This window comes from Meleagris gallopavo, chromosome 13 (genome assembly GCF_000146605.3).
Source record: "Meleagris gallopavo isolate NT-WF06-2002-E0010 breed Aviagen turkey brand Nicholas breeding stock chromosome 13, Turkey_5.1, whole genome shotgun sequence".
Taxonomy (NCBI): domain Eukaryota; kingdom Metazoa; phylum Chordata; class Aves; order Galliformes; family Phasianidae; genus Meleagris; species Meleagris gallopavo.
In genome coordinates, this window is record NC_015023.2 from 16,663,574 (window position 1) to 16,690,904 (window position 27,331).

The 27,331-nt window shown below is 42.7% G+C and overlaps 1 protein-coding gene across 1 annotated transcript; it reads left to right on the top strand.

Moving 5' to 3' along the window:
- Positions 1-27,331, top strand: PHLPP2 (PH domain and leucine rich repeat protein phosphatase 2). The gene is made up of 19 exons (XM_019619701.1): positions 1-50; positions 1,927-2,209; positions 3,667-3,934; positions 4,620-4,810; positions 5,240-5,365; positions 6,405-6,559; positions 10,939-11,085; positions 12,439-12,669; positions 13,500-13,702; positions 14,207-14,267; positions 14,990-15,085; positions 17,538-17,693; positions 18,422-18,622; positions 18,756-18,918; positions 19,284-19,414; positions 19,788-19,898; positions 20,336-20,524; positions 20,651-20,882; positions 22,346-27,331. The coding sequence occupies exons 1-19, from the start codon at positions 1-3 to the stop codon at positions 23,483-23,485; spliced, it is 4,134 nt and encodes a 1,377-aa protein (XP_019475246.1). The 3' UTR covers positions 23,486-27,331.

Below are 27,331 nucleotides of genomic sequence, written 5' to 3' on the forward strand. Positions count from 1 at the left end.
ATGGCAAAATTGATTTGGTACCTGACTCAGAAGACTGGACAAACTGGTCGGTAGGTGGAAGAATAACAAAACCTTTTAACTTTCAGTACTGTTGCATTCCATGTGATATTTCTGCATTTCTCTTTGAAGTATGTATACTGGGAATCAGTTTCTGTCAGAACATTCTTTTCCCCACGCAGCATGCCTTAAGAATCTTTAAGAAATCCAGCTAGAGCTTTTCTTTCTGAAGATCTTTTCCTTTTCAGAAACTATACCTTACTGCAGAGGAGAAGATTAAATAAAAATTTCATTACTTTCTTTAGGATGCTCACACCTGACAACAAAACTTTGAACTAAGAAGATATGGAAATGTGATTGTTGCTCAGGAAGAAGAGCTGCAGCAGTCTGTGAAACTTGCTGATTTTCTGCTTGCTTCTCTTTCTGATAATCCTTGCACCCTTCACTTAGTGGAGCAGCTTCTCTGATTTAGTGGAGGTGGCAGTACCTACTGTGTGATACTGGTGTGGATGCCATGGGCTGTTAGTGCCAGGTAGCAGCTGCTTTGCCTGCTGTGGTTTTCTCTGTGTGGTAGTACTCAGCATTTATTGCACTTCATGCAAGGTAAATTTTGTACATTTCTAATGTGATCACGTGCCAGCTGAGGTTTCACAGTGCACTGTGTTTTCTCAAAGGGAAAGTGTAATTCTCTACATCGAACTCTAACAACTACGTCCACACCTGTCAGCTCTGGTTATGCTAGCAGAGAAATTTGTTACAGAAATTGCCATTACTGCCCTTTGTTCCATATACAGGTTTTGGTTTTCAGTTTCCTGCTTTCAGACTACTTTTAGATTTTGTTGGTAAATCACACTGCCCTTGATAAGGCCTTGGACAGGCAGTCTTTCCAGTGAAGACTCCAGAGTGTCCCCAGAGGCACATGATCAAGTGCTCTGTATGGTGATGTGAATATTATCAGAAGGCAACAAGCCCTTCTGCTCATTGCTTTATTGACAGAGCCGTTTGCTGGACGTGTGAGTGTGATCAGGAGAGATCTGGGCTGTGCAATGCTGTTTCCTTAGGCGTACCCCTGCCTGTGCCTGGTGCCAGAGAGCCTCTGTGTGGTGGGCAGGGAGGCGTCAGCCTTCCCACCAGGCCTTCACTAGGGTTTGTCACGCTGAGCTGCACTTTGTCTGCTGAGGAGCGAGGTGTTGCAGCCCAGGGATGCACTGCTGCTGAACTGTAGGTTCTGCTGTGACCTCGCATACTTCTGCCAGGTAACAAAATTGGAACAGCGTCCGCATTTTTGCAGTCAACTTAAAGAATTCTGAAGGCGTAATTTTTTGGGAGAATCTTGCCTTCCAGCCACCAGCAACCAAAGCTAGGTGGTGCAGTAATGCAGCACACTCTTGTGATCTGTTTTCAGATGGTTAGGTTTTTATGGAAAGATACGTGTTGGTCCAGGGGTTGGCTTGAATAGATACTCCTGCAAATGATCTTTTTGTACCTGATCTTTATTTTTTCGTACAAACCAAGAAACAAGAATAAGGGCATTTCAGGAGGCATTGCAGTTTGACTTAAGTGGACGAGAATGAAAAAAATAGTTTTTTCAAATTAACATTTAAAGTTCTGCAGCAGCCCTGCAGCACTAATTCTTCCTGATCTTAAAGGTGCAAAGGATAAAAATAGAGTTAAATCTTATCTTGAGAAAGGGATAAGTGTGTCATGATAGAATATTCTGCTGCTTCAAGAGGGTAAACCATAGTACTGTACTGTACTATACAGTTTTCGGCACTTCAAAACTGAGATTTAATGAGAACGTATTGAGTATGCTTATTATCTGGATGATCACACAGAGTTGTGGTCAGTGGCTCAATGTCCAAGTGCAGACCGGCGGTGAGTGGCATTCCTCAGGGATCGGTGCTGGGCCTGGTGTTAATATCGTTGTAGCCAAAATGGACAGTGGATCGAGTGCACCCTCAGCAAGTTTGCAGATGATACCAAGCTGAATGATGCAGCTGACTTGCGAGAGGGAAGGGATGCCATCCAGAGGAACCTGGATGGGGTTGAGAGGTGGGCCCACGCCAACCTCATGGAGTTCAACAAGGCCAAGTGCAAGGTCCTGCATCTCAGCTGGGGCACTTTCAAGCACGGATACAGGTTGGGCGGAGAATGGCTGGAGAGCAGCTCTGAGGAGGAGGATTTGGGAGTGCTGTTTGATGAGAGACTCAATGTGAGCTGGCAGTGTGTGCCTGCAGCCCAGAAGGCCAACCACAGGAGAACAGAAGGCTCTGAGGGGACCTTACAGCAGCCTTCCAGTACCTGAAGGGGCCTACAGGAAAGCTGGGGAGGAACTTTTTATCAGGGCAGGTTGCAACAGGATGAGGAGAAATGGTTTTAAACTGGAAGAGGGTAGATTTAGACTAGATACTGGGAAGGAATTCTTGACTGTGAGGGTAGTGAGATACTGGAACAGGTTGCCCAGAGGTTGTGGATGCCCCCTCCCTGGAAGCACTCAAAGGCAGGCTGGATGGGGCTGTGAGCTCCCTTGTCTGGAGGGATGTGTCCCTGCCTACAGCAGGGGCTTGGAACTAAATGATCGTAAAGGTCCCTTTCAACCCAAACCGTTCTGTGACTGTATGGTATGACTGTGCTTATGAAAAGCACTTATCCCTTTTCTGAGTTAAGATTCCTACTGAATTTTGATGTGTAAGAATTACATTATTCAGTGCGTGCTTCTAAACACATCGATTCATTCAGCAACCAAAATGTAGTGTTTGAATGTTTTTTGTGATGTTTTTTGTTTTGTTTTAGTGTTACAGCTAGCTTCAGATTATTTGAAATGTTTTGGGTTGTTTTTTTTTTTTTGTTGGTTTTTTTGTGTGTGTGTGTGAGTGATACTCAAGCATTTATGGTTCCTTGGCTGCAGGTCACATGCTGGAAAAGCTGTTTTCTGTCAAGCACAAGGTTTCAGTAGCAGAAGTATTAGAATCTGGCTGTAGTCACAGGAGACTCAGGCCAGGTGTTTGATGATCCAGGCATGTCTCTCATATTCCTCTTGAATTCTGTTCTGAAGGTTAAAGAATACATCAGGGTTTGCTGTATTGGTAGTCTTCACTGTTTGGTCAGTCTGTTTATTCCAGTTTCCAATAGCTTGGCTGTTGTAGGTAACAGATACGCAGATTTATCATTTACAGTAACAGACTGGAAGGCTCTTTGTAATGTTTTATGTTGTGTTCACTGCTGTTTCTGTGGAGAAAAAGAAGTTGTGATAACTTAGACCTCAGTTACATATTTACAGAACTTAAGTAAGCCTCTGGATCCCCAAGGGAGATCCTGAAAAAGACTGAGAGCAGTTTGTGTTTGGGCTGGCAGAAAAGGAGGCAATGGGCACAAACTCAAATGCAGAAGTTTTTATTTGAACATCAGGAAGTCTTTTTTTTAGTTAGAAATTTAAGTAGAATTTTCCTAAATCTTTAGATCATTAAAATATATATTTTTTAATTATTGGGAATCTGCTTTTGTGCAGTATTTCTGATATTGTTTCCTGTCATTGTTTCCTCTTCATATTCTTCAAGTCACAAAAAGGAAACCATGGATTTCATGGCTTAAGTTTTTTCCTCTCCGTTTCCCTTCTGCAATAAATTTCTTCAGATGTTGCAGTTTTTAACTGATGCTTAATGAGCATAGAGCACAGACCCAGGGGTCTGTGTTTGCCAGACCTTTCTGAGAGCAGTGTGTCAGTATCCCTTGCACTTCACTTGCAGTGAGGCATGCTTAATCTTTTTCAAGTTGTCAAACTGTTTTTTTTTGTGTTTTGCTAGGAGGCTGGAACCCACCGAAAAGCCCCTTCAGATTGTGTATGACTACTTGGCTGGGTTGGGTTTTGATGACCCTGTCAGAATGCAGGAGGAGGCAGCAAACTCTGACCTCAGCTGTATGATTCGCTTTTACAGCGGTAAGAATTTGTGTGCATATGCTGTCGCTGTACGCATAATTTTAAATATCTGATGGAGCTCAGGTGAAGCACAAGTCTTTGACCAATTGGCTTTTGTAGATGGCTAAATCATACACACTATCAGAAAGCATTTCTTGAAATAAAGAGTTTTCAGAATCGTAGGAAAAGCATGTAGTTCTCTTGACCCTATTTGTGGCTTGGAGAGGAGATGGCTCGATGGAGAACATGCAATTGCTCTGTTTAATGTTATGACAAATGTCTTAGAAGTCCAAACGAGATGAGAAAAATACTGCAGTTCAGTCTAGATAAAGCATTTCTCACAGCCTCCCTGAAGATAACAGTAAGTTTGTAATTGCTTTTCTGCCGCATCCAAAGGACGGATGCTTGGCAAGTGGGCAGGTTTGCCACAGTCTGTAATTACTTGAAGATTAAAAATGCACTACATGGCAATTGTAGTAACACTTCAGTGAAAGTCATACAGTGGTTGTTTGTCAGACACTTCTGCCCCAGGTACATCTCTTGTTTTCTGTGTGAGGGTTTTTGTTTTATGTGCTACTGTATGTTTTGTCTTAATGTGTTGGTTGCAGTAACTGATATTGCATGTTACGGCTGTGCTGCTATTTGTGCTCATCCTGAAAATGAAGAATAAATGGAGAGTAAGCACAAATGTTCCTTTTTTCTTCAGAAAAGCCTTGCCAGATGGAACAGTTAGATCGCATCCTGCTCTCTGGAATCTATAATGTACGCAAAGGGAAGACTCAGTTGCACAAATGGGCAGAACGCCTAGTAATTCTCTGTGGTACCTGTCTCATTGTGTCCTCTGTTAAAGATAGCCATGCAGGGAAGATGCATATCTTGCCTCTTGTTGGAGGAAAGGTAAGACTTTTTTTTTTTAAAGCTTCCTGTAACGTAGAAAGGAAGAAGGGGATTATAATGATGGGTATTATCCACAAGGGGTTCATCTAGGCTGTATTACTGTATCAGCAGGTGCAGGGAGAATTGCATGATCCTTTCCTACTAGTAGGTAGTCTTAAGCCTAATAAAATGCTTGAAGAGACACTTGCTTCTGTTTTCACAGTAGTAGCCAGTGTGAGTAGGCATCCTGGAGATGATTACTTAAAGGATCTACTTCAGCAGAAAGATGTTAAGAAGGATTTACTACATTGCATTTGTCTCAAATAACCTTATAACAGAGTTTTGTTTGAAATATAGCATTACTGGTTGTAATATTTCACCCTAGATTTCAATCCATTGTAATTGCTGGAATTTAGGTAGACTGTTTTGTTTTCATTCCTCCCTTTGCAGGTTGAAGAAATGAAACGCCGGCAGTACACGCTTGCTTTCACATCAGTGGGAGCACAAGCCCAAACGTACCACGTTTCCTTCGAAACGCTGGCTGAGTGCCAACGGTGGCACCGACAGGCATCCACGGTGAGGCACTGGAGACTGCAGCAGTTGGGTGGTGGGTACCGAGGGAATGAAGGGATTTGTTGTGCAGGCTGGGTCTGCAGGCAGAAGTTTAAACTGGGATGCTTTCCAGCTTCTTTCATTTCTTACATGCTTGAGATTACAGAAGCTTTCTTGGAGCTTTATCCTGGGGCTCTGGCTGTACAGCAGTGTTGAGCAGCAGTTCTGCATTCTTTTCACCCCCACCTACTGAGGGTAGTTAATCACAGCTCACTAGAACAAACCACAGGGACTGGTTGGCCCTATGGCCATAGAGATCTGTAATTGCTCCTGCTGCCATACCCCTATGACCAGTGGCCTAGACTGACTTGGGGCTACTCTGATAGGTTTGAGTTAAGTAAAGCAAGAGATCGTAGGTCAGCAAGGTAAGTGTAGTTTGTTCAGAGCTGCTTCCTTATTCCAGATTAAAGTATAATTAGTTAGTGATAGCTCAACACTGAAATACTCTTTGACCTCAAAGATATAACATGAAATATGGTGCAAGTTGAACTTGGTCATAAACTTTTAAATGAAACAAGTAAGACCTTGAGACAGTGTGTTTAATTGAAGGAGACCTGATATTTGCAGAGACTGAAATGTCGCAAAAACACATGAAGCTGTTTTCATTTTTAATATTTCTGATATTATACCCTGAACAAGCAAACAAAAGAAAGTCAGAAGTAATAGGTAGACCAAAGAAAGGTTCTGTAGACCATAAAGAGCAGAACCGCAATGTCAGGTGCTTCATTTTGCTGTTTGCATCTTTGCAAGGCAGTCAGACTGCTTTCTCAGCAGTTTCCTTATCCAGAGGTACAGCTTTTTCTGTCGTCTTGTCATGGAGTAGCAAATGCCATAAACTCATACTCCACAGACTTGGTTTCCTGCTTGAACTGTACCTATGTTTGGTGGATATATGGGGATTCTTCCATTTTGTGGGTTGGTTACTGCTTGCAGTCTTTGGTTTTCCATTAAACTTCCATATAAGAATTGTTGCACAGCTGCAACTCTTACTCCTTCCTTTCAGGTTGTGTCTATGCGACTTAACATGGTTGATCTTTCGTGCTACAGTCTTGAGGAAGTACCTGAGCATCTCTTCTACAGTCAAGACATCACCTACCTCAACCTACGACACAATTTTATGAGATCAAGTGGAGCAGGGAGTCTTGGTTCTCTTTGCAGGTATGCAAAGAATTATTTTTCTTCTACATTTGGAGTTCTGGACATGATCATCCAGGGGTGTAGGGAAGGGAGTATACCGCCTAGTGGGCACACCCTAGTGGGGTGGTAAAAGATTGATCTTAAGTGAACTCTAACAAATGAGGGAGCTAGGAAGCAAGACTGAGCAGTGCAGGCAGGTATAAGCTTCCTGCAATTTATGGTATTTGTGAATTTCTTTTCACAAATTATTTGTGATTTTTTTTTTCTTACCTGAGATGAGCCTTGTGGAGTGGTATTCTATTTCTACTGGTAAGGTGAAAAACTAATAAACTGCTTGATAAATAGAGAGCATTTATACCTCTAAATTAGAGGTGAGGAAAAGTATAATGCTGCTATTGCTGGTAAGAGTTTGTGGAAGATCTGTAAGATCCAACTTCAGTTCTGATTGTTAAAGTGCGTTTGGAATTGGCAGAGGGCCTGCGATGCTCCAGTTTTAGTTTGGCAACTTGAAATAGGCTCTTAAGAAAGTGGGCAATGTGTGATGGTATGGAAGTATGTTGTAATTGTGTAAGTGAAGGAGCATAACAAAATTGGCTTTAAATGAATTCTGGAGAAACTCAATTCAGAGGAAGATTAGTTTATTGATGCCTATATACTACCCATTTTAAAAAAATTTCAAGGAGTCACTGGGTGAATTTCTAAAACCATTAGAAAGCCTGTAGTAATACTGTCGAATGGTGCTGCTTGGATCCCACTGTGCTTTAGGGAGAATATATTTGGAGAAACTTGGCAGAACTGCAGGTCTGATTTTTATTTTTTTTTTTTAATTTTTAAAATATTATTTTGAATCTCTAAATGCCTGTTACCAGGATATTTCATTTTTCTTCCTGCAGAGTAGGAAGAAGTATCCATGAGCAAGAAAAAAGTTGCTTGCTTATGGGAATTCCTTTCCAATTTCTTTGAGTACCAAGATGAGTCCAATTTTAATTCTGAGCTTGCTTAAGTATACTCTAGCTGATATATTGTAATGCATTGTTACTGGAAAAGCTGTTGAAAATAATTCAATCTTTTGTTTCCTATTTCTCCAAGTACATTGGATGATGTTAAAAACAGAGTTAGAACTTATTTTCTAAAATGTAGTGTTGCTAGTTCACAGGATCAGCAAAGGGGCTTGACCTTGCATGTAAATCAACAGTGGATTTGGTATGTTATAACCCCAATTCTCCCTAGCTTTGACTGTGTCAGATGATAGAGCTGAAATCTACAAACAAGCAAAAGCAATATATGGAATATTTCTGTCCCCAAACCAGCTTCTGTTTGGGCTGTTGTAAGAGGATAGATCCCATTGTGACCTCGTTGCTGTGTTTCAATATCTTTGTTATCCCAGTATGCCCTGTGAGAGCACAAACTAGTACTGAGGAGCCATAATAAAAGGAAAACATGACTGCAGTAAATGAAATTATTGATTCTTATGCTGCTGTAGGAAAAAAGGAACCAGTGAACATGATTTGATGATTCTTACCACCTAAATAACTCATGTATACAGCTTGAATGAGAGGTTAGCAATCCATTCCTCTGTCTCTTACTAGTGAAGAATGTTGGAGAAAAGGAGAAGGAAGAAGCTTGGAAAATTTTATGCCCCTCTTTGCGTTTGCTTTGATATCACTGCGGGGGGATGAATTCTAAAACCTGGTTAAGATGTTGCGTTTAATGCTTTACCTCTTAAGGGCAATTTTTCACCAGTCTGCTTGTATCAGAAAAAAGAGCTGCTTATTTTTAGGAACAGGTACCATGTAAAAAGCCATAGCTGAATTCCTGAGAAAGCAGTTTCAGTATTTGCTGATTCCAAAATCTGAGAACTGCTTTAGATCTCTTAAAATGGAACCAACTTACATGAAAGGTAGCAAAGGTAAGAACTGGGAGAAGGAATATCTGCCTGCTATAATTAAAGATCAGGTTCGAGGCCATCTAGGGAAACTGAGATTTAATGAGAACGTATTGAGTATGCTTATTATCTGGATGATCACACAGAGTTGTGGTCAGTGGCTCAATGTCCAAGTGCAGACCGGCGGTGAGTGGCATTCCTCAGGGATCGGTGCTGGGCCTGGTGTTAATATCGTTGTAGCCGAAATGGACAGTGGATCGAGTGCACCCTCAGCAAGTTTGCAGATGATACCAAGCTGAATGATGCAGCTGACTTGCGAGAGGGAAGGGATGCCATCCAGAGGGACCTGGATGGGGTTGAGAGGTGGGCCCACGCCAACCTCATGGAGTTCAACAAGGCCAAGTGCAAGGTCCTGCATCTCGGCTGGGGCACTTTCAAGCACGGATACAGGTTGGGCGGAGAATGGCTGGAGAGCAGCTCTGAGGAGGAGGATTTGGGAGTGCTGTTTGATGAGAGACTCAATGTGAGCTGGCAGTGTGTGCCTGCAGCCCAGAAGGCCAACCATATCCTGGGTTGCATCAAGAGAAGTGTGACCAGCAGGTTGATGGAGGTGATTCTGCCCACTCAGCTCTTGTGAGACCCCATCTGGAGCACTGCGTCCAGTTCTGGAGCCCCCAACACAAGAAGGACTTGGAGCTGTTGGAGCAGGTCCAGAGGAGGGCCACAAAGATGATCAGAGGGCTGGAGCACCTCCCCTATGAGGGCAGGCTGAGAGAGCTGGGAGATCAGAAGGCTCTGAGGAGACCTTACAGCAGCCTTCCAGTACCTGAAGGGGCTTACAGGAAAGCTGGGGAGGAACTTTTTATCAGGACAGGTAGTGCCCGGGCAAGGGGAAATGGTTTTAAACTGGATGAGAGTAGACTAGATATTGGGATGAAATTCTTGACTGAGGGTGGTGAGATGCGGGAACAGGTCACCCATAGAGGTGGTGGATGCCCCCTCCTTGGAAGCACTCAAAGCCAGGCTGGATGGGGCTGTGAGCAACCTGGTCTGGAAGGAGGTTCCCTGCCTACAGCAGGGGGTTGGAATCTTAAAGTACCCTCCCAACCTAAACCATTCTGTGATTGTGTGAAAGCTCAAATCTGTAGGTTTATCCTTATTGGTCTGTAAAGAAAAAATCTGTAGGTTTATCCTTATTGGACTGTAAAGAAAGAAACAATGTTGTTACAAAGCACTGTGTATAAGTTACTAGTCTTTGTATTCTTGTCACATCCTTGCACTGCAAATTGTTCTCTAAAGGCTACTGCCTATACTTGGCATTTCTTTGTCTTTTAGTTGCATCGTTAGAGAGTTTGCTTGTGGCTGCAGCAAGTGTACAATGCCTATGCTCTTTTTTCATGACAGGATGTTTTCTCAAACAATTCATTACCAAATTTCAGATATACTCCTTTTGAAAAATTGCATTTAAAGCCTATGTCTTATACTTCGTGAGATCTCAAGCCAACAGTAATATTCTTTTGAAGGCGGATTAAACTTGTTTTGTTTAACTACATGAAAACACTTGAAAATAAAAAGTGAAAATGGAACGATCCTTAGAGGTCATTTAGCTCCAACCTTACCTCATCAAAAAGTATGTTATGAATGAAGTATGCATTTCTCTGTCAACTATCTGATAGATTTGTAGTTGTCTTGGAACAGTGCATTATAAACTTCCTAAATGAGTTCTTTTTTGATGGATTAAGTTTGGGATGGCAAGGTTGTTACTTAAGGAAAACTGCTTTTGTTTTCTTTAGAAAGAAAGAGGATCTCTTTGAGGGGAATCTCTTGCATATTGTCCCATCCCATGCTCAATTTCTTTCATGAATTTGGACCTGGCAGTTATAGGGGGGCAACACCTTGTTACCCACAGGTGTGGGACTGTAGTGATTGCAAGAACCACCACAGTTCCTGCGCACAGTGTGCTCATGGTATGTCTGCCAAGCATGTGGCACTTCCAGTGTGGAAATCCTTTCAAGGACCTCTGGATGCTGATCCTGAGGCTGACTCAGTGTGGAGTCAGCACTTCTTTGCCATTCCGTTTCACAGCTCTGCCAGACCTTCTGTTGTACTTCCCTTGAATGGGTATTCCTCTCTTTTAATCCATTCTCGGAGCCGTTCCAGTTAATGTACTATTATGCAGCTTCAAAATTTAGAATGTTACTCAAAATAATTATTGGAAGGTAAATGTATTGAACTGAGAAGTTTCTTTTAGTTAATCATAGTCACTCAGAGAGAGTCTGTCAGGGATCAGGTTTAAAGGTTCTTGTCTGTTTCTGCAGTAAAAACATGGTATTTGATCATTCTCAGCATTACCTCTGAGATATAAAATATTAGTGGCTTAAAATAATATTTGTGTAAAAACTGCTGTAATGATTCAGCTGGACTGTATTGTTGTGTACAAAGACTTTAAAAGCCTTTGGGATTGTTTGCTTTGAGACTATGGATATTTGCTAATAACTGAAGTTCTTGCCTCTAGGTTTTCTCAGTTGAAGAGCTTGAATCTGTCTCATAACAGACTGGGGGAATTTCCTGTATCGCTGTGTGAGATCTCTACTCTGACCGAACTCAATATGTCCTGTAATGGACTTTATCACTTGCCAAACCAGATCGGCAAGCTGCTGAAGTGAGTGCTCTTTTTTTTTTCCTGTGGTTATAAACCTTGGTGTTTTGGTGTAGCACAGCTGATGTAAAGGGGCCAATGACAGAAGTATGAGTGCTCATCAACCTGTTGGTTCCAGAGACTGAGTGCCAGTTTTGACTCAGGTAGAAGGCTGAGACCCAAGCTGTACTGAAAGGTTTGTTTTTCTCTCAAAGATAAGATGTTACAGAATGTTTACATAGTTGTCATTTGAAAAGTCACTGGTATATAGCGAGTCATCACTTGTGACTTCCTGCCTATTCTATTAGTATTTTATAATAGCTAGAGTAAACCAGCTTTGTAACAATGGCTAATGGATTTTGCCTGCTTGGATTGGCCTAGGAAGACACTTAGTTTAGTTACTGTGTCTTGAATCATGGGTACTACCTCGCCAAACTAGAATAGACTTGAAGGCTTCTAAGCCTATGAATGTATTTCCGCTGAAGCTTTTTCTGCTCTTTGTGGAGTTTTTTGTGGGTTTGTCTTTCTTTTGGGGTGACTTATGATTTCTTGATGTGCATCACATCTCTTGAGCCCTCATCCTTTATAGGGACGTGTCATATTCTCAGAGTGCTTTTCTACCACTCTTGAGAAAGTTCTTTGTTAGAACATGATCATAAGAGAAGGATTGCATTTTAGAGATTGGAGTCTCAAAAGCTATGCAAATTTCAAAACAACTTATTTTGCTACCCTGGAAAATACTCCTTTCTGAATGGCTGGAAGGAAGACTGTGACGTAAAAAATGTTACCATAGCTTTAATGTGGTAGGAGTTGTGATTTAGCTGTGCTGTAGGTGCAGTCGCTGTGAGTGAGTGCTGTAATAGTGATATTAAACTGCAGTGATGATGTGATGAAGATGTCCATAACTTAATGTTTCTGTTGTTACTGTGGGATGGGCAGTCATGTAGGCCCGTTCAGTTACTGGTCTTTTAGAGGCTGTCCAGCATGCTAAGCGGGTTCTTAATTTGTAGAAAACCAAATGATTACATAGATATCCTTTGTTTACAAAGCAAGTAGAAATTTGTATTTTGCTTAAAATAACTTGTGAATTTTGGCACAATCAGAAGTTTGCCTCCTTTATAATTTAGGAATTATTTGGCATTGCAGACACACAGTTGCATGCCTATAAAATATTAATGATAAAAGCACTCCAGTAACTTTATGTATACAATAATAAAGTTAACTGCTAGGTACCATTAAAAAAAAATAATAATAACCACATACCACTCACTGAAAATACGAAATGTGACAGTCACTATTCTTCACTGAGTTACTTAGTGTATTTTTTCCTCTTTTTGTTGATTGGTTTGCTTTTTGTTTTGGCTTTCACTTCTGTAGTCTCCAAAGCTTCTGGCTTGATGGGAATTTCCTCACATCCTTACCAGAAGAGCTTGGAAGTCTGCAGCAGCTCAGCTGTCTTGGGCTTTCCTTCAATAACTTCTGTGAGCTGCCAGCAATTTGTGAGAAACTCACCTTTTTAGACAAAATAGCCATGGCAGGGAACTTGCTAGAGAACCTGGACCTTACAGTGCTGAACCGCATGAGTCACATCAAAAGCGTGGACCTGAGGTAAGGAGTAACCAGGCGTGTGTACGTGTATGTATACATGTGTATCTATTTAGATGTGTGTATGTCCATGTACATAAAAGAAACAATGTCACTTTCTATTTACAGTAGAGGAACTGTGTGTGTTATAGTACATTTTGCCATAAACCATGTTGTTTTTTTTCCCACTTAGTGGTTTTTCTAACTCCTAGGGAGTCCTACTTCTGAGGATGTGCAGGAGTTGTTTAGAGAAACAAGGTCAGCTGAGCAGTACTTGAAACTACTGAATGATATAATTGTTTGGGTTGGAAGAGATCATGAAGATCACCTAGTTTCAAATTCCCTGCTGTGGAATGGATACCAGAGAATGTCACTTAGTACTCTAGGTTCCTCTTTTAATATTCTGTTGTTGTGAGCTCAGGTATCTCTTTGATCTCTCTTAGCCTTCTATTGCTTTTTTTCCTCTCTAGAGGTATATTCCAGATTCTCCAGGTTGCCAGTTGCAGAGTTCTCAGAAAGGGACAAAGAATTTTTTGTTATAACAAGGCAGTGTATTATCTAGTCTCTGCATTTGTGTGCTCTCGGTGTTAAGTTTCCATTGATCTGACTTGAAGTTTATAGACTGTGGTCTTCAGAATTTCTTGAACACTAGGAAGTGAGTAGAACTGCTTCACCTAGCCGTGCAGACAGGAACTATTTTTCTTCACACTTAGTGTCTGAAATCCATCGTCGGTACTCATACATCTCACTGTACTTGGAAGAAAACCTATGCTGGAGCTGTTCTTTTCTCTCTTCTTACTCATGTACAGTGTTCAGTGTTCTGATTTCTGACTCTCTCATTTCTGAGTGTTTAGGCTGAACAACCTGAAGAGAGCAGCAGCTGACACTCTGGAGGGGAATAAATCCGTGATTTACATGGATTTGCGAGACAATCAGCTGACATACCTGGATGTGAGCTCATTGGGTAGCCTGGAGCAGCTGCACTGTGAGCGGAATAAGCTGAAAGAGTTGACGCTGAGTGGTTTCTCCCTTCGGGCTCTGTATGCCAACAACAACTGTACGTGTCCTTATGTTCTTCATATGCCTTCTTCCTTCAAGCCATGGGAACAAAGGAAGCAACCCTTTTGCTATCTCCTCTCACAAAAAACGCTAATATTTACTGATATTATTGAGAGCGTAGGTGATGGGGCGTCGGAGGTCTAATCGTGGGGATCGTATTATTGGATATATGTGCACAGGCTGTGTAACAGTAAGAGAGTATAGTGCTAAGTTGCCATCCAAGGTATTTGCCTTCCAGTGAGAATTGTTTGGGAGTCCACATGTAGAAGTACTGTTCTCCTTTATTCTGGTGTTCCATGTGGCAGACAGAGCTGGACAGTGAGAAGCTGTGCTGATGTATGATAGATGTATGAAGTTTGAGCTCTGTTTTAGGGAAGATGAGTGGAGACATTGTGTTTGCAGAGTAAAGACTATCAGTGTCACTTACTAGCTAGTCTATGTGCTGCTTTGCTGGTTTCCTTCTGGAGCTCTGCAATAATATTTATTTGCTTTATTTCATCAGGTCTCACATCTGTCAATGTTTATCCGGTTCCTAGTCAACTGACATGTCTAGAACTTGCCCAGTAAGTGACTATACACCACAGAATATAAAGCAAGTATCTGAACAATTTTGGTGTTTTCTGCAGACACTGTCTGGAACTGTTATGCTTTTGAAAGAGTTGAGAGCAATTGAAAAAAGGCATTTCATCTTCGCAGTAGAACTGGAAAGCCCAGTACTGAAGAATGATGAAATTGTTGCAGATCAGAACCCCTTCTGATCTATTTCCACCTCTCTTGGTGATTGGCTGTCCTTCAGCTGTAGGCTGTAATCGGCAAGACAGGCCAAATAAGGACCACTGAACCTGCAACAACTTACTAGACTGAATGGTGGGAATGTGCGGGGCAAATATTTAGACTGTGTGCTGATGATCATGACTGTTGTCTTCACTTCCTATATCTGCCCTAGTAGCAAGATTGTCAGACTTGTAGAATAGGGAATCTGATCACCTCTCGCCTCAGTTCAGATTTGAAGCATGTTAGCTGGGTAGCATAAGGTGGCTGCTACATCGGTGCTTGAAATAAAACAAAAGCATGATCATCAGAGCCTTGCAACAGTAATTCCTACCAATCATATTGCATTATGCAGCTGGCCAAGAGATAAATGCCATGTGAGTAGCTCGGATACTGTGGTGCATTTTTTGCCTATTATTTTTCATTTGGCTGTCAACAGTGCTGTGCACTGTTCAGACAGGGCGTATTGCCTTATCAGGTGTTGGTATCTAGCTTTTCCCCTTGCTCTTCTCAGCAATCAGCTGCAGTGTGTTCCAGATTGGGCCTGTGAAGCAAAGAAACTGGAAATTTTAGACATGAGCTACAACCTCCTTGTGGAACTCCCATCAAGGTCAGACTACTTTATTGTACATATCTGAACGTTCTTTTATGGGAAGCTGAGTGGGAAAAGAGAAGCAGTGCTATTCCTCATGCCTTATTCCTTGTTGTGCAGATAGATAATCTACTTAACTTCTCTGCAGTTTCCAAAGTACTTTGCATTCATGTGTTGAAAGAACTGACTTGCAAATTAACAGGGGCCAAATAGGTCTATCCTTTGCCAGAAGCGTGCACCTGAAGTAAAACACACTGCTATGAATTAACTTTGTGTTACAGTAGCATCTGTGAACTCAAGTTATAGATGAAGCCCTAACATACCTTGCATCACTCCAGAGTTTTCACCAGTTAAATAATAGATATCCCAGAGATATGATATAGTTTATCTCAAAGGTAGCTTTCACAAACATCGTCAGCCACCTCCCTTCTGCCTGCTCCCATTTCAGCTTCTGCAGAAACGTAGTAACTGGGAGTCAAGAACTAATATGATTTTGTAGTATTTTGTTTATTTTATTGTTTTGTATTTATAGTGACTTCTTCGAGATACAAGGGATATTTTGGGGAAACAAAACCCCAGATGTTCTTGGCTGAACACGTGTTTAGTAGAGAGTTTGATTGTGATGAATGAGTGTCTTTGTCAGCTATATTGAAATGTGAATGCAATGCTGGGTTACAGCAAAGAAATGCACATGGTTGAAGTAGTTAAAGCAGCAGGCATAGGAAATGTTCTTAGCAATGATATTCTAGTGGTTGTCAGAGACAAGACTATGTGCAGCAAAGGCAAGAGAAGAATGCAGCAAGGGTGAGATAATGAGAACTTATAAATTTACCCATGCTGATGGATGATAGAATCGTGGAATGGTCTGGATTAGATGAAACCTTAGAGATAATCCACACTTCCATGACATGGTAGGAGACACCGCCCACTAGATCAGTTTGCCCAAAGCTCCATCCAACCTCACCTTGAACACTTCCAGGAATACGGAATTTACATATCTGGACAGCCTGTTCCAGTCTCACCACTCTTGTAGTGAAGAATTTCTTCCTAGTATGTAACCTAAAACTACCCTCTTTTAGTTTAACAGTTACCACTTATCCTATCGCTACAATCCCTGATGGAGAGTCTTTCCCCATCTTTTCTGTTGGCCCCCTGTAGGTACTGGAAGGCCTCTGTAAGGTCTCCCTGGAGCCTTCTCTGCTGCACACTGAACAACCCCAACTCTCTCAGCCTGTCTTCGTAGGAGAAGTGCTCCAGCCGTTGGTGATTTCAGTAGGACCAAGTGTCGCATCCTGCATTTTGGTCACAACAACCCCAGGCAACCCTACAGGGTTAGGGAGGAGTGGCTGGAAGCTGCCTGATGGAAAAGGACCTTGGTGTACTGATGGACAGTCGGCTGAATATGAGCCAGCACTGTGCCCAGGTGGCCAAGGCCAGTGGCATCCTGGCTTGTGTCAGGAATGGTGTGGTGAGCAGGACTAAAGAAGTCATCCTGCCCTGTACTCAGCATTGGTGAGGCCTCACTCGAGTGCTGTGTTCAGTTTTGGGCACCTCAGTACAGAAGGGACATGGAGGTGCTGGAGCAGGTCCAAAGAAGGGCAACAAGGCTTGTGAAGGGCTTGAAGAATATGCTCTATAAGGAGAGACTGAAGGAACTGGGGCTGTTTAGTCTGGAGAAAAGGAGGCTGAGGGACGACCTTGTTGCTCTCTTCCAATACCTGAAAGGTGCTTAAGGTGCTTACAGCAAGAGTGGGGCTGGTCTCTTCTCACTGGTGACAGGTGACAGGATGAGGGGAAATGGCCTTAAGTTGCGCCAGGGTAAGTTTAGGTCAGATGTTAGGAAACATTTCTTTACAGAAAGGGTTGTTAAGCACTGGAATAGGCTCCACAGGGAGGTGGTTGAGTCACCATCCCTGACTGTTTAAAAACCATTTGGATGTGGTGCTCAGTGACATGATTTAGAGGAGGGTTGTTCGAGTTAGGGTAGTATGGTTAGGTTGTGGTTGGACTCTATGATCTTTAAGGTCTTTTCCAACCTGAGTGATTCTATGATTCCATGGTCCTCCTTTGGACCTGCACTAATAGGTGCTTCTCCTTCTCATGTTGTATAAAAAAGACCACATTTGAAGAGTGTTCCACACAACAAACATGTGGAAATCAGACTCAGAAATATGTATTTTTAAAAATTCAAGTATTTTTAGAGATTTTTAAGTGCTGGAATTTACTGTATCCACTGGGGATTTCTTCCTTGTGTGTCTGCCATCAACACTGTAGGTATATATTGTTTCAAGTTACAACTTTGCTAATGTGGACTTTGAACTATCAGGGTTATCCAGCAGATTAAAGCATAAAAAAAGCTTTGCACAACAGGTTATAGATCATCATAAGTTGTCTTTTAATCACCTGAAAATATAATTGTTCTGGGGAAGAGGACTGAACCAAGCTGAACTAGCATACCCTCTCTTTCTAGGATCCTCAGCAGCTTGAGCCTTCGGAAATTGACAGTGGGGCACAATAATCTTCAGAGCCTTCCACCTCTTCTAGAGCATGTTCCAATGGAGGTGCTGGACCTTCAACACAACCTGTTGACTAAACTCCCTGAGATGCTCTTTATCAAGGCTCTGAAGTGAGTGACAGTATCATGGGTATTCTGTGTTAGCCTTTGAAGCTATGAAGGCTAGTAGAGATAGTTGGGTGAGTTTCCTTGTGTGGTGCTGTGGGCTTCATTGGCATTTGCGTGAAAGATTATGATGAGGTAATTCAGGTCCTATGAGAAATCACCCAATTGGTGTGAGAGAATCAGTCCATGTTAATATTTAATTACAGGAAAACAGATATGTGCCTAACCTAACAGCCAGCTATAGAATTAACTTCAGTTGCAGCTGCCTCTAAGGTCATGTTACTGCTTGGCAAATTTTCTCTTTAGAACAAATTTATTAATTCGGGAGCAAAGGAAAGCTGTACAGATTTTCAGATGTTACTGCAGAAATACAACAAGTCTCAGAAAAACAGCGAGAGACCCTTACTGTTGGTCTATTCAGACTTGAGTCAACCCTTCTTAAAAGACTCAAAGTTTATGTAGTCTTCTTCCACCACTATTACCCACTTCCTCCATCTATTTTACAGTACCCCCTGTTTACTGTAAAACTGCATCTGCAGTGATATGTAGCTAATGGTCATTTGAAGACTCGTAAATCTTAATGTGATTAGGGATGTTACGCTGTGTTGTCTGACCTGCCTGCCTACTGCTCTTTCTTCATCTGCAAAGGCAATTTTATAGCTGTGTAGCTACTTTTCCTGATGTTAGTGGAATGGTTTAGATGAAATTTTTTTTTTTTCATTTGCTGTGGTTAGCCTCAGGTGCCTGAATGCATCTGCAAATAGCCTGGAGTCCTTGCCCTCTGCATGTACAGGGGAGGAGAGTCTGAGCATGCTGCAGATGCTTTACTTAACCAATAACAACCTCACAGATCAATGCATCCCTGTCTTGGTGGGACACCCAAACCTACGGATCCTGCATCTGGCAAACAACCACCTTCAGGCTTTCCCTGCAAGGTAAATACATGACTTTTGGTCTCATATCAGTGAATTAGAAATTAGAAATGTGTCTGCGGATGCTGTATCTGCAGGTCCAGAAAGTGATAAATTCTGGCCTCTAAGATAAAATATTCTATTGTTTCCCTTTCAGCAAACTCAGTAAGCTAGAACACTTGGAAGAGCTGAATCTGAGCGGCAACAAACTGAAAACAATTCCCACAACTGTGGCAAACTGCAAGCTACTTCATACACTTATTGCACACTCTAATGACATCAGCATCTTTCCAGAGATCCTGCATTTACCTCATATACAGGTATTCTTACCTAAAAGGTAATGAGATATCAGGAGGAGGCTTGGGTAGGACAATTAAAAGTAACTGCTAAAAGAGGAACTGAAGATCTCAATATTTTGCGCAGTCAGCTCATGAAGAGGGCACAAAAAACACATACAAGATCTGTTGCCTTTCTTAACTGACTGAAGATGGCTCAACTCATTCATCGTCAAGGTCTGTGACCTTGGCTCATAGGTCATCACCATTTTCACAAGCTGTTTGTGGGATACAGTCAGTAGTAGTGGGATCATCTGATGTTAGCACAGAGCACTGGAATACCTGTATCACATGAAAGAACAGAGAATATGTTCTTTGTCATCATGCTTTTTTTTTTTTTCCTACTTCAGATTGTGGACTTGAGTTGCAATGAATTAAATGAAATCCTAATCCCTGAGGCGCTGCCAGCTACTTTGCAAGAGCTAGACCTGACTGGAAATGCAAACCTGGTGCTAGAACACAAGACACTGGATATCTTCAGGTGAGAGTCATGGAGTTGCAAAGCCAATAGTCTCAGGTATGGGAAAGGGGAAGTCTTCCAGGAGAGGAAATGGGATAGCAATGTATATAACACAACATTGTGTAATTTTAGTGTTCCCTGCCTGAGGCAGCTGAAGCTTTCTATCCTGTAGTAAGGGAAGGGCTGGGTTCAAATCATCAGAGCAAAAAACTTCTCAAATGGAAGTTCTCCAGCTGTGTCTGGCATGTTTATTCTGACATCTTCAGAATGCCAAGACCTTAAATACCTCTCTTTGCTTCTGTCTAAAATTCTGGAGTGGGCGTGGTCCTTTGGAACAAGCTGTTCAGCATGGCATCTAGGAGAGAAGAATTAATTTTTTTTCTTCTCTCTATAGTCATATTACCACACTGAAGATTGATGCTAAGCTCTCCCTCACAACAGATTCAACACTCACTTCTACTTTTTGGAGTCATGGAGTAGCTGAGATGGCAGGGCAAAGAAATAAGTGAGTATTGTGGTCTGCTGGACCCTGACACTTTGTCTCCTTGAGGTGCTAGGTGAAGTGCATTGCTAAGCATCCAAGCACACGTTTTGCTGAGCTCATCCATTCTAATCTCTCTGAATCTCTTGCGTAGTGTCAACGTTACTTACCCTCGTTTATCATGCCTATCTTGAGACCCTTGGGCAAGGCTTTCCACTCTAGCAGAGATGCTTTTGCTATTGCATGCATACAACATCCATTTTTCTTTTAGTGCGATCAAAGAGAATTCAGGCATTCCAGTAATAAACAACAGCTGAACATGTTGTGGGGCGGTGGATGTCAAGACAGTGACTTTGTTGCCTTGTGAGAACAGTACTTGTGGCAAGATACTGATGGCTGTGGTTTTGGAGACCATACAATCCTCTGAGGCAGATAATTTTGCCTGTGTGCTTTTCTAACAGGCTGTGTGTGTCGTCCCTGGCACTGGGAAGCTTTGCAGAAGGGATGGAGGCTGTGTATGGCATGTTTGATGGTGACAAGAACGAGGAGCTGCCACGCCTGCTGCAGTGCACTATGGCTGATGTGCTCCTGGAGGAGGTACAGCAGTCGGACACAGTGTTCATGTCCAACACCTTCTTGGTCTCCCACAGGTATGACTGTGAGCAAACTGGTCCTGGGTGGGACCTGTGTAGGTGCATCAGTTAACGTGCTAGGTGGGGTGAGACAGCCCTCCTGTCGTGAAGTCTGGAGCCTTCCTACATCTTCTCCTTCAACAGGAAGCTGGGTATGGCTGGGCAGAAGCTTGGTTCCTCTGCTGTCCTTTGCTATATTCATCACGATATGGCTGATCCAGCGAGCACCTTTTCTCTGACTGTGGCCAATGTGGGAACGTGCCAAGCTGTTCTGTGCCGAAGTGGAAAACCACTGCTTCTCTCCAAAGTCTTCAGTCTTGAGCAGTGTACTGAAGAGGCCAAGAGAATCAAGGAGCAAAAAGCAATTATAACAGAGGTTGGTTTGGACCCCCCTCACTTCAATTTCCACCCTCCAATAAAAGCTTGTTTCAAGAACTTGACATTCTGAGCTTCACTGTCTATAATATAGTATAATATAATATTGCAGGACAGAGGGTGGTCCGAAGGTCTTCAGATGACTCATCCATTGCTTCACGCTCTGTTTCTCTTGCTCATTAGCTGTTCAGAATTACATGTTCCTTAAATACCCATCATAGCCTGAGAATTACAGGTACAGAATGCCATGGATGAGGGCAGCAGAAAAAAGAAAACAGATCTGGAAATAAATGGGGATGTGGAGGTTGGTGCATGATACTATTTATGACATAGGTGAGTGTGGAGAAGATCCACTGAGGAACAGAATGGGGCCTGAGAAATCATCTTGTATCAAAACTCAAAGTATCTATTCTATCCTACTTCGTGAAAAGCATGACTTAAATATCTTTCTTTGTATGTCTTCCATGTTTTACTCACTGAAGGTGTTATTTCCATTAGAGAGTGTTTTTGTGCTTGGTGTGCATAGCCAGTAAGCACACAGCCAAAATTCACATGAATGTCTCTATTTTAATTCTGCACAGAATTAAGTGTTTGACAATCTTCTGTAAAACAAGCATAAAATAGAAGCATTGTTATTTATGCATAGCTGTTTACAAAACTATTTATTGTTGTAGTTTCTAATTAGTTACTGTATTTCATCTTTGCTGAACATGTGTATGATAGGGCTAGAAGATTCAAGGTTTGAGAAGGAGTAGCTGCAATCTCATTACCATCTTGTTAATTATATATTAATATCCTTTACTGAGCCTAAAGGTTACATATAAGGCACTTTCCCTTCCTCTTCTGTTGGCACCAGCTTGTGGTCACATTTAACATATCTATGGTCAAATTCTTTCTCTTTTCATTAGTTTTTCACGTATCTGTGATCTGTTGTTTATACTTTCTTGTTCTTGGTGGACCATCTATGGGATTAGTGCCTACTGAGACATATGAAAGTGGATATCAGGTAGCAACAGGTGGAAACTTTACCCCCCCCCCGAAAAATGTTGAAATGTTCAGTGTTTTTTATGCAAAAACTTTAGAGATTCTCCAGGAACCATTTTAATGGTTAACTTTCTAAAAACTTGGAAGAGGGAAATTCAAAAGAACTGGAAAACATGTAGTCAGTAAAGAACTGAGAAATCAGTGCCATTCATATTAGCTTTATGCACTGCGGGTCTTTAAAACAGTTTGAGTCTGCTGGAGGGGTTTCTGACAGAGATAACCTGTTTATGTGTTCTGTTAAACTGTGTAGCACTTAGACTGAATCCTGGACCTGGATCCCTTTCTCCTATACTGTATCTGATGTTACCTGTGTATTGGCATTTCTCAAGGTTCCAAACTAGTTCATGGGCAGGGTAGAGAGTGCTTTCCAAATGATCTAATGCCAGATCTAATGCTACTGCTTTGTTCTCTTGTCTGCAGGACAATAAGGTAAATGGTGTGACTTGCTGCACTCGGATGCTAGGCTGCACATACTTGCACCCTTGGATCCTGCCCAAGCCACATGTCAGTTCCATTCCACTGACTGTACAAGATGAGCTGCTGCTTCTAGGGAATAAAGCACTGTGGGAACACCTTTCTTACACGGAGGCTGTCTCAGCTGTGCGCCATCTACATGACCCTCTAGCTGCTGCAAAGAAACTCTGCACATTAGCCCAAAGCTACGGTTGCCAGGACAATGTAGGTGCAATGGTGGTGTATCTGAACATCAGTGAGGACAACTGCACATGTGAGATGCATGGTCTCTCTTTACCAGGCCCTGGGGGATTTAGTTCCACCACTGCCAAGACAGCAACATCTTCGTCTAGCAGCGGAATTGCTTCAGAGTTCGGTAGTGAGCTGTCTGCTTCTGAGGTTAGCAGTGAGGTGGGCTCTACTGCTTCAGATGAACACAGTGCTGTTGGTCTTGATGGCAGCTTGCTACCACGACAAGAGCGACGTTGCAGCCTACATCCTCTGCTCCCCTCAAGCATCTTTCAGCGCCAACCTTCCAGTGCCACCTTCTCCAGTAACCAGTCTGACAATGGCCTGGATAGTGACGATGAACAGCCTGTGGAAGGTGTGATGTCAAATGGCAGTAAAGTGGAGGTAGAGGTGGACATACACTGCTGTAAAGGCAAGGGTCTGGAGTTTGAACCTCTTGCTTTAGAGTACAGCTCCTCTGCTCCAGGGGTAGAGGATGACTCTGAACTTGTCCTCATCGTTCAGAGACAGAACGGCATAAATAGCACAGCTGCACGTGGAGGGGTCAAGGAAAAGAGTGAACTGCAGAAATCTCCTTCCACGTGCTGTCTCTATGGAAAGAAGCTTTCCAACGGCTCCATAGTGCCCTTGGAGGAGAGCCTTAACCTCATTGAAGTAGCTACAGAGGTACCCAAGAAGAAGACAGGTTATTTTGCTGCTCCATCTCAGATGGAGCCAGAGGATCAATTTGTGGTGCCACCTGATCTGGAGGAGGAAGTGAAGGAACAAATGAAGCAGCACCAGGAGAATGGAGCAAATGAGGAGCAGAAAGAAGAGCCTGCAGTAGCTCTGACAGAGGAGTTTGACACAGCTTTGTAATTCTACAAGTACTACTCCCACTTTGTCTGTCCCAGGAAGCTCTATCCTGTAAGGGCTGTCATGCCCCTAAGGGGACCTGGGCTCTGCAAGGCATGCAGGCATCTGCTGCTTCCTTAATTGAGTGGAGAAAAAATTGGGAGTGCTGCGGTTTGGGCTGTCTACTTTTTGCTGTAGTCTGTTCTATGAGTGCCCAGATCAGCTGTGTTCTGTTCAGAACTGTCTGGAAATTATGCAAGCACTAGAAAGAAGGCAGGTGTTCCAGTGCTCCCTCTTACTCCTTAAAGCCTGAGGTTCTGCCAGCTCTGCAGAAAAGGGGCTGGTGTATTGTGGGAGGGGGAAAGGGGAAGGCTGTTGAGGGGCCAATATGCAGTGTTTGGAGTCTGAATATTTCTGACACAGGCCCTCCTGGCAATTCCTGACTTCATTGTTCCTTGAAAGAATACAGCCAGTTGGAATGAAGCTGACCCAAGAATGGTTTCCTACGTGAATTGCAAGCACTTTTATTGATTGCACTTAAGCTGTTCTCTTCCCCTTCAGCACAGCACTTTATTATTAGGGCCAGGGGAGAGAGCACTCCAGTATCCTGTCCACAAAGCAGGTGGGAGGGAGTGGGGAAGCTGATTTTCCCAGTAGATATTGTTAGGGCTTTTGAGGATTCAGGGTACGGGTGTTCTGATGAGCACTGGTGCAGGGTAGAGTGAGAATTATAATGGGATCAGGCTATGCAGGATGAGAAAACAGCTGGGTTGTGAGTGTCTACTGCTGCATTTTACATGGAACATGGGAAGGATCAGCTCTGGACTTAGAGGCTGAGTAACATGCAGAGCCACTGCTTCTAGCTGCAGATCACAGACCCAGCTCAGCAGTTTGTCGACCTTCGTCACATGTGCCTCATAGTAGAGCCTTTCTGTATCCAGAAGACGTGACTTGAAACCATGAGTTGCTGCTGGTTTCAGTCTAAGAGGAAATTGAAGTGTAAGTGGTACGTTGCTCTAAGGCTGGCAAGCAGTTGGGCTGCTCTTTGTATGCTGAGGAAGCTTTCAGTACTCTTTTCCACCAACATTAACTGCATTGTCAGCCACGACAGTCTTTGCTTGCATCTGTAAATAGGAGTCATAGTCCAAATCCAGAGCAACCTGTATTTTGTGATGTGTGCCAAATTTGGCCACCAACGAGGTGTATCTTTGTTAGTGTATCTTTATTTCTACTTAGTTTTCAATGGAAAAGGAGGGGGGGAAAAGGGGGAAAAAAAAACAAAAAAACACAACAGCTTTTCGCCTGAAAAACATCTTTATCAGCACTGGGGAAGAGATTTTTAAAACAGTCCCACTAATGATGAAATGCCCAGCCTGCAGCTGTCACACGGTTCCATTAAGGTTTTTGGTGCAAGGGGTAAATGGATTCTCTATGTAATAACCTTGTGAAAAGTCCATGGCCCCCAAAGCATGCAGATGTCTTCCCAGTTTGGCAGAGGGCTGAACAGCAGCTGCCCCTGTCACAGCGTTGGTGCAATAATTCGGACTATAATGTGGGCTAGTGCCTTTTCTTCTTTATTCATTATATTTATGAAGAAAATGTGAAAGTTTCTTCTCAAGGTCTCTGAGGAGCTTGAGTTGTGTATTTTTGGATCAAGTTCAAGCCTTGAATTGAAGGGATGCTGTGCAGACAACCTGTGGGATTCCAGTAATATAGATCTTCTGACAAAATCTACAGGAGTTATGCTTAAACTTCAGAGCTACTTGAATTTCTCACTCGGGGGAAAAAGGACGTATTTTTACCATACTTGAGAGCAACCTTTTGGGATATACCTTGTATTGGGATATACCTTGTACTGGTTATGGTGTAATCATGAAACAACCCATCTTTTTTCCAAACTCGTGAGTTCTGGCCGTGTTTAATTGTCTGTTTTACTTGGAGAGAAATGCTCACACTTAGGATCACAGAAACAGCATTTTAAATTCCTCAGACAGAGGAAAGAAAAGTTTCAGGGAATAAAACTCAACTCTCCTTCAGGTTCTTTTTCATAGTAAGTATGCAAAAATGGCTCACCTCAGTGTATTTGACAGTAACCTTCAGTTCATTTGCTGGCAACAGTATCTGTGCCAAGGCCAACAGTGTCTGCTACCTGCTCCGTTCAGCGTAGGATCGATGCAGGAATATATGCTGCTTTCTGAGTAAGGTTGTGGTGAACCTGGCACTAGGAGAATGGTAGATGTCAGTGCAAATCAGGACTCTTCCTTGCACTGATGTGTAAAATCCAGTGTGTCCTTGCCAGCCTGAGCCATTAGCATTGTGTGAGACAGGTGTGTCTCATGGGGAGTTTGTCATGAATGCCCATGGCTAGTTCAGTAGGAAGAATTAAGTGAAGCTCCGCAAGAGCATGCAAGTTTTTGATCTGCTTCTCCAAATGGAATGCATAGAACCGCTACTCAGACTTTTCTCCAGCTCTGTTTCTGGTTTTGAGGCAGAAAGGGAGTTCATTTTCTACAGGCATGAACTTCTGTGGCAGAATATGGTTTGTTCTGTAAAACTGTAGAGTCCACCGCAGCTTCCAATTAGATTGATACTGTGAACTGCTGATCTTACTCTGGGTAGCACCTCCTGGTTTTTTGGCCTCTCTGAAGACAGCAAACTTCCTTTGTCTCCCTTATTAACACTGGGCATACATCTCAGACTTCTGATTGGCGCTGCTATAGGTGGAACACATGTGGATGGGAAAGTTTAGCAGGGGGCCTCATAGCAGAGGACAGAAGGTGTCACAGTTCTCCTGTTCTCTTCTGCTGTCTTCCTGTGTGGCGCTTGCAGATGACATCATTTCCATAGAGCCACATCACTAAGAATGTTCCATTCTTTTTTACTGTTGGAGGTTCTCAGTGTGGGGTCATTGAGCTGTCTGACTGTTGCCAGAGCCGTTGTGCTCCAGGTGGCCACAGTGAGGTTAGGCTGGGGAATTTGTTTGTCCGTCCCTTTAGCAGTTCCGGCCCTATTGCTAAGCATGTTCACTGAGAACAGGCACCCTGGAGGCACTGACCTGCCTGCCCTGATCTGACCAGAAGCTAGCAAAAAGAGCCAATAAAGGCAGTACTGGTGCCTGGTTTGGGCTTGACTACTGAGGATAAAGCATACTGTCAAAGTGGTGCCCAGAACCTGGAACAGACCTGGGGGAGACACTGCAGACTGCTGAAATCTGATTATAGTCCTCAACCAGACAGGAGGGAAAAATCCAGTTCCATGAAGTGGGTATTCCCCTCTCTGCAGGAAGGTCTGCTGTAAGACCTGAAATATTTCTAGTGCCTGGGATTTTAAGACACAGTTAAAGCCCTGGGACTTCCAGACATTTCTGCACTCTTCCTGGATGGTGATGTCTTTCGTGTCACTTGCCAGAGGGCATTTCTGGACAGTAGGTTCATCTCTTGCGTTTTGTGCAGTCGTTGTCTGCTGTTCCATTGCAGTCTGAAGCCTATGGTGTATTTTTCTCCATTTTTTTCCCCATTTTAAAATGTTACTGTTCTGACTCATGACCCAGTGCATGTTAAAGAAATACTGCAGCACAACACTTATAATATTTTTCATTTTAAAAAGGAAAATACTTCATGTATCCCGCTCTAGCATGCAGCTGCAATAATTCCTCTTTTACAGTATACAGGAATAGACTGTTCCATGAACGCACCTTCGGCAGTGTGGCCTTTGTGTGTGCTGCATTGGAGAGGCAAATACCATTGCTGGAAAACACTATTTCGATGATTCTTTACTCAGTTGTATAGAGTAGTTCAGGAAGGAAGAATACTTTTGCATCAACTTCTCAGATGACGTAGCAATAAAGATTTTTACTTTTGTGTAACTATA

Coding starts and splice junctions, on each gene's coding strand:
- PHLPP2 (XM_019619701.1), top strand. CDS start 1: ATGGCAAAATTGATTTGGTACCTGACTCAGAAGACTGGACAAACTGGT. Junction 6,560..10,938: donor AGTCTTGGTTCTCTTTGCAG/GTATGCAAAGAA, acceptor TCTTGCCTCTAG/GTTTTCTCAGTTGAAGAGCT. Junction 13,703..14,206: donor TCTGTATGCCAACAACAACT/GTACGTGTCCTT, acceptor TTATTTCATCAG/GTCTCACATCTGTCAATGTT.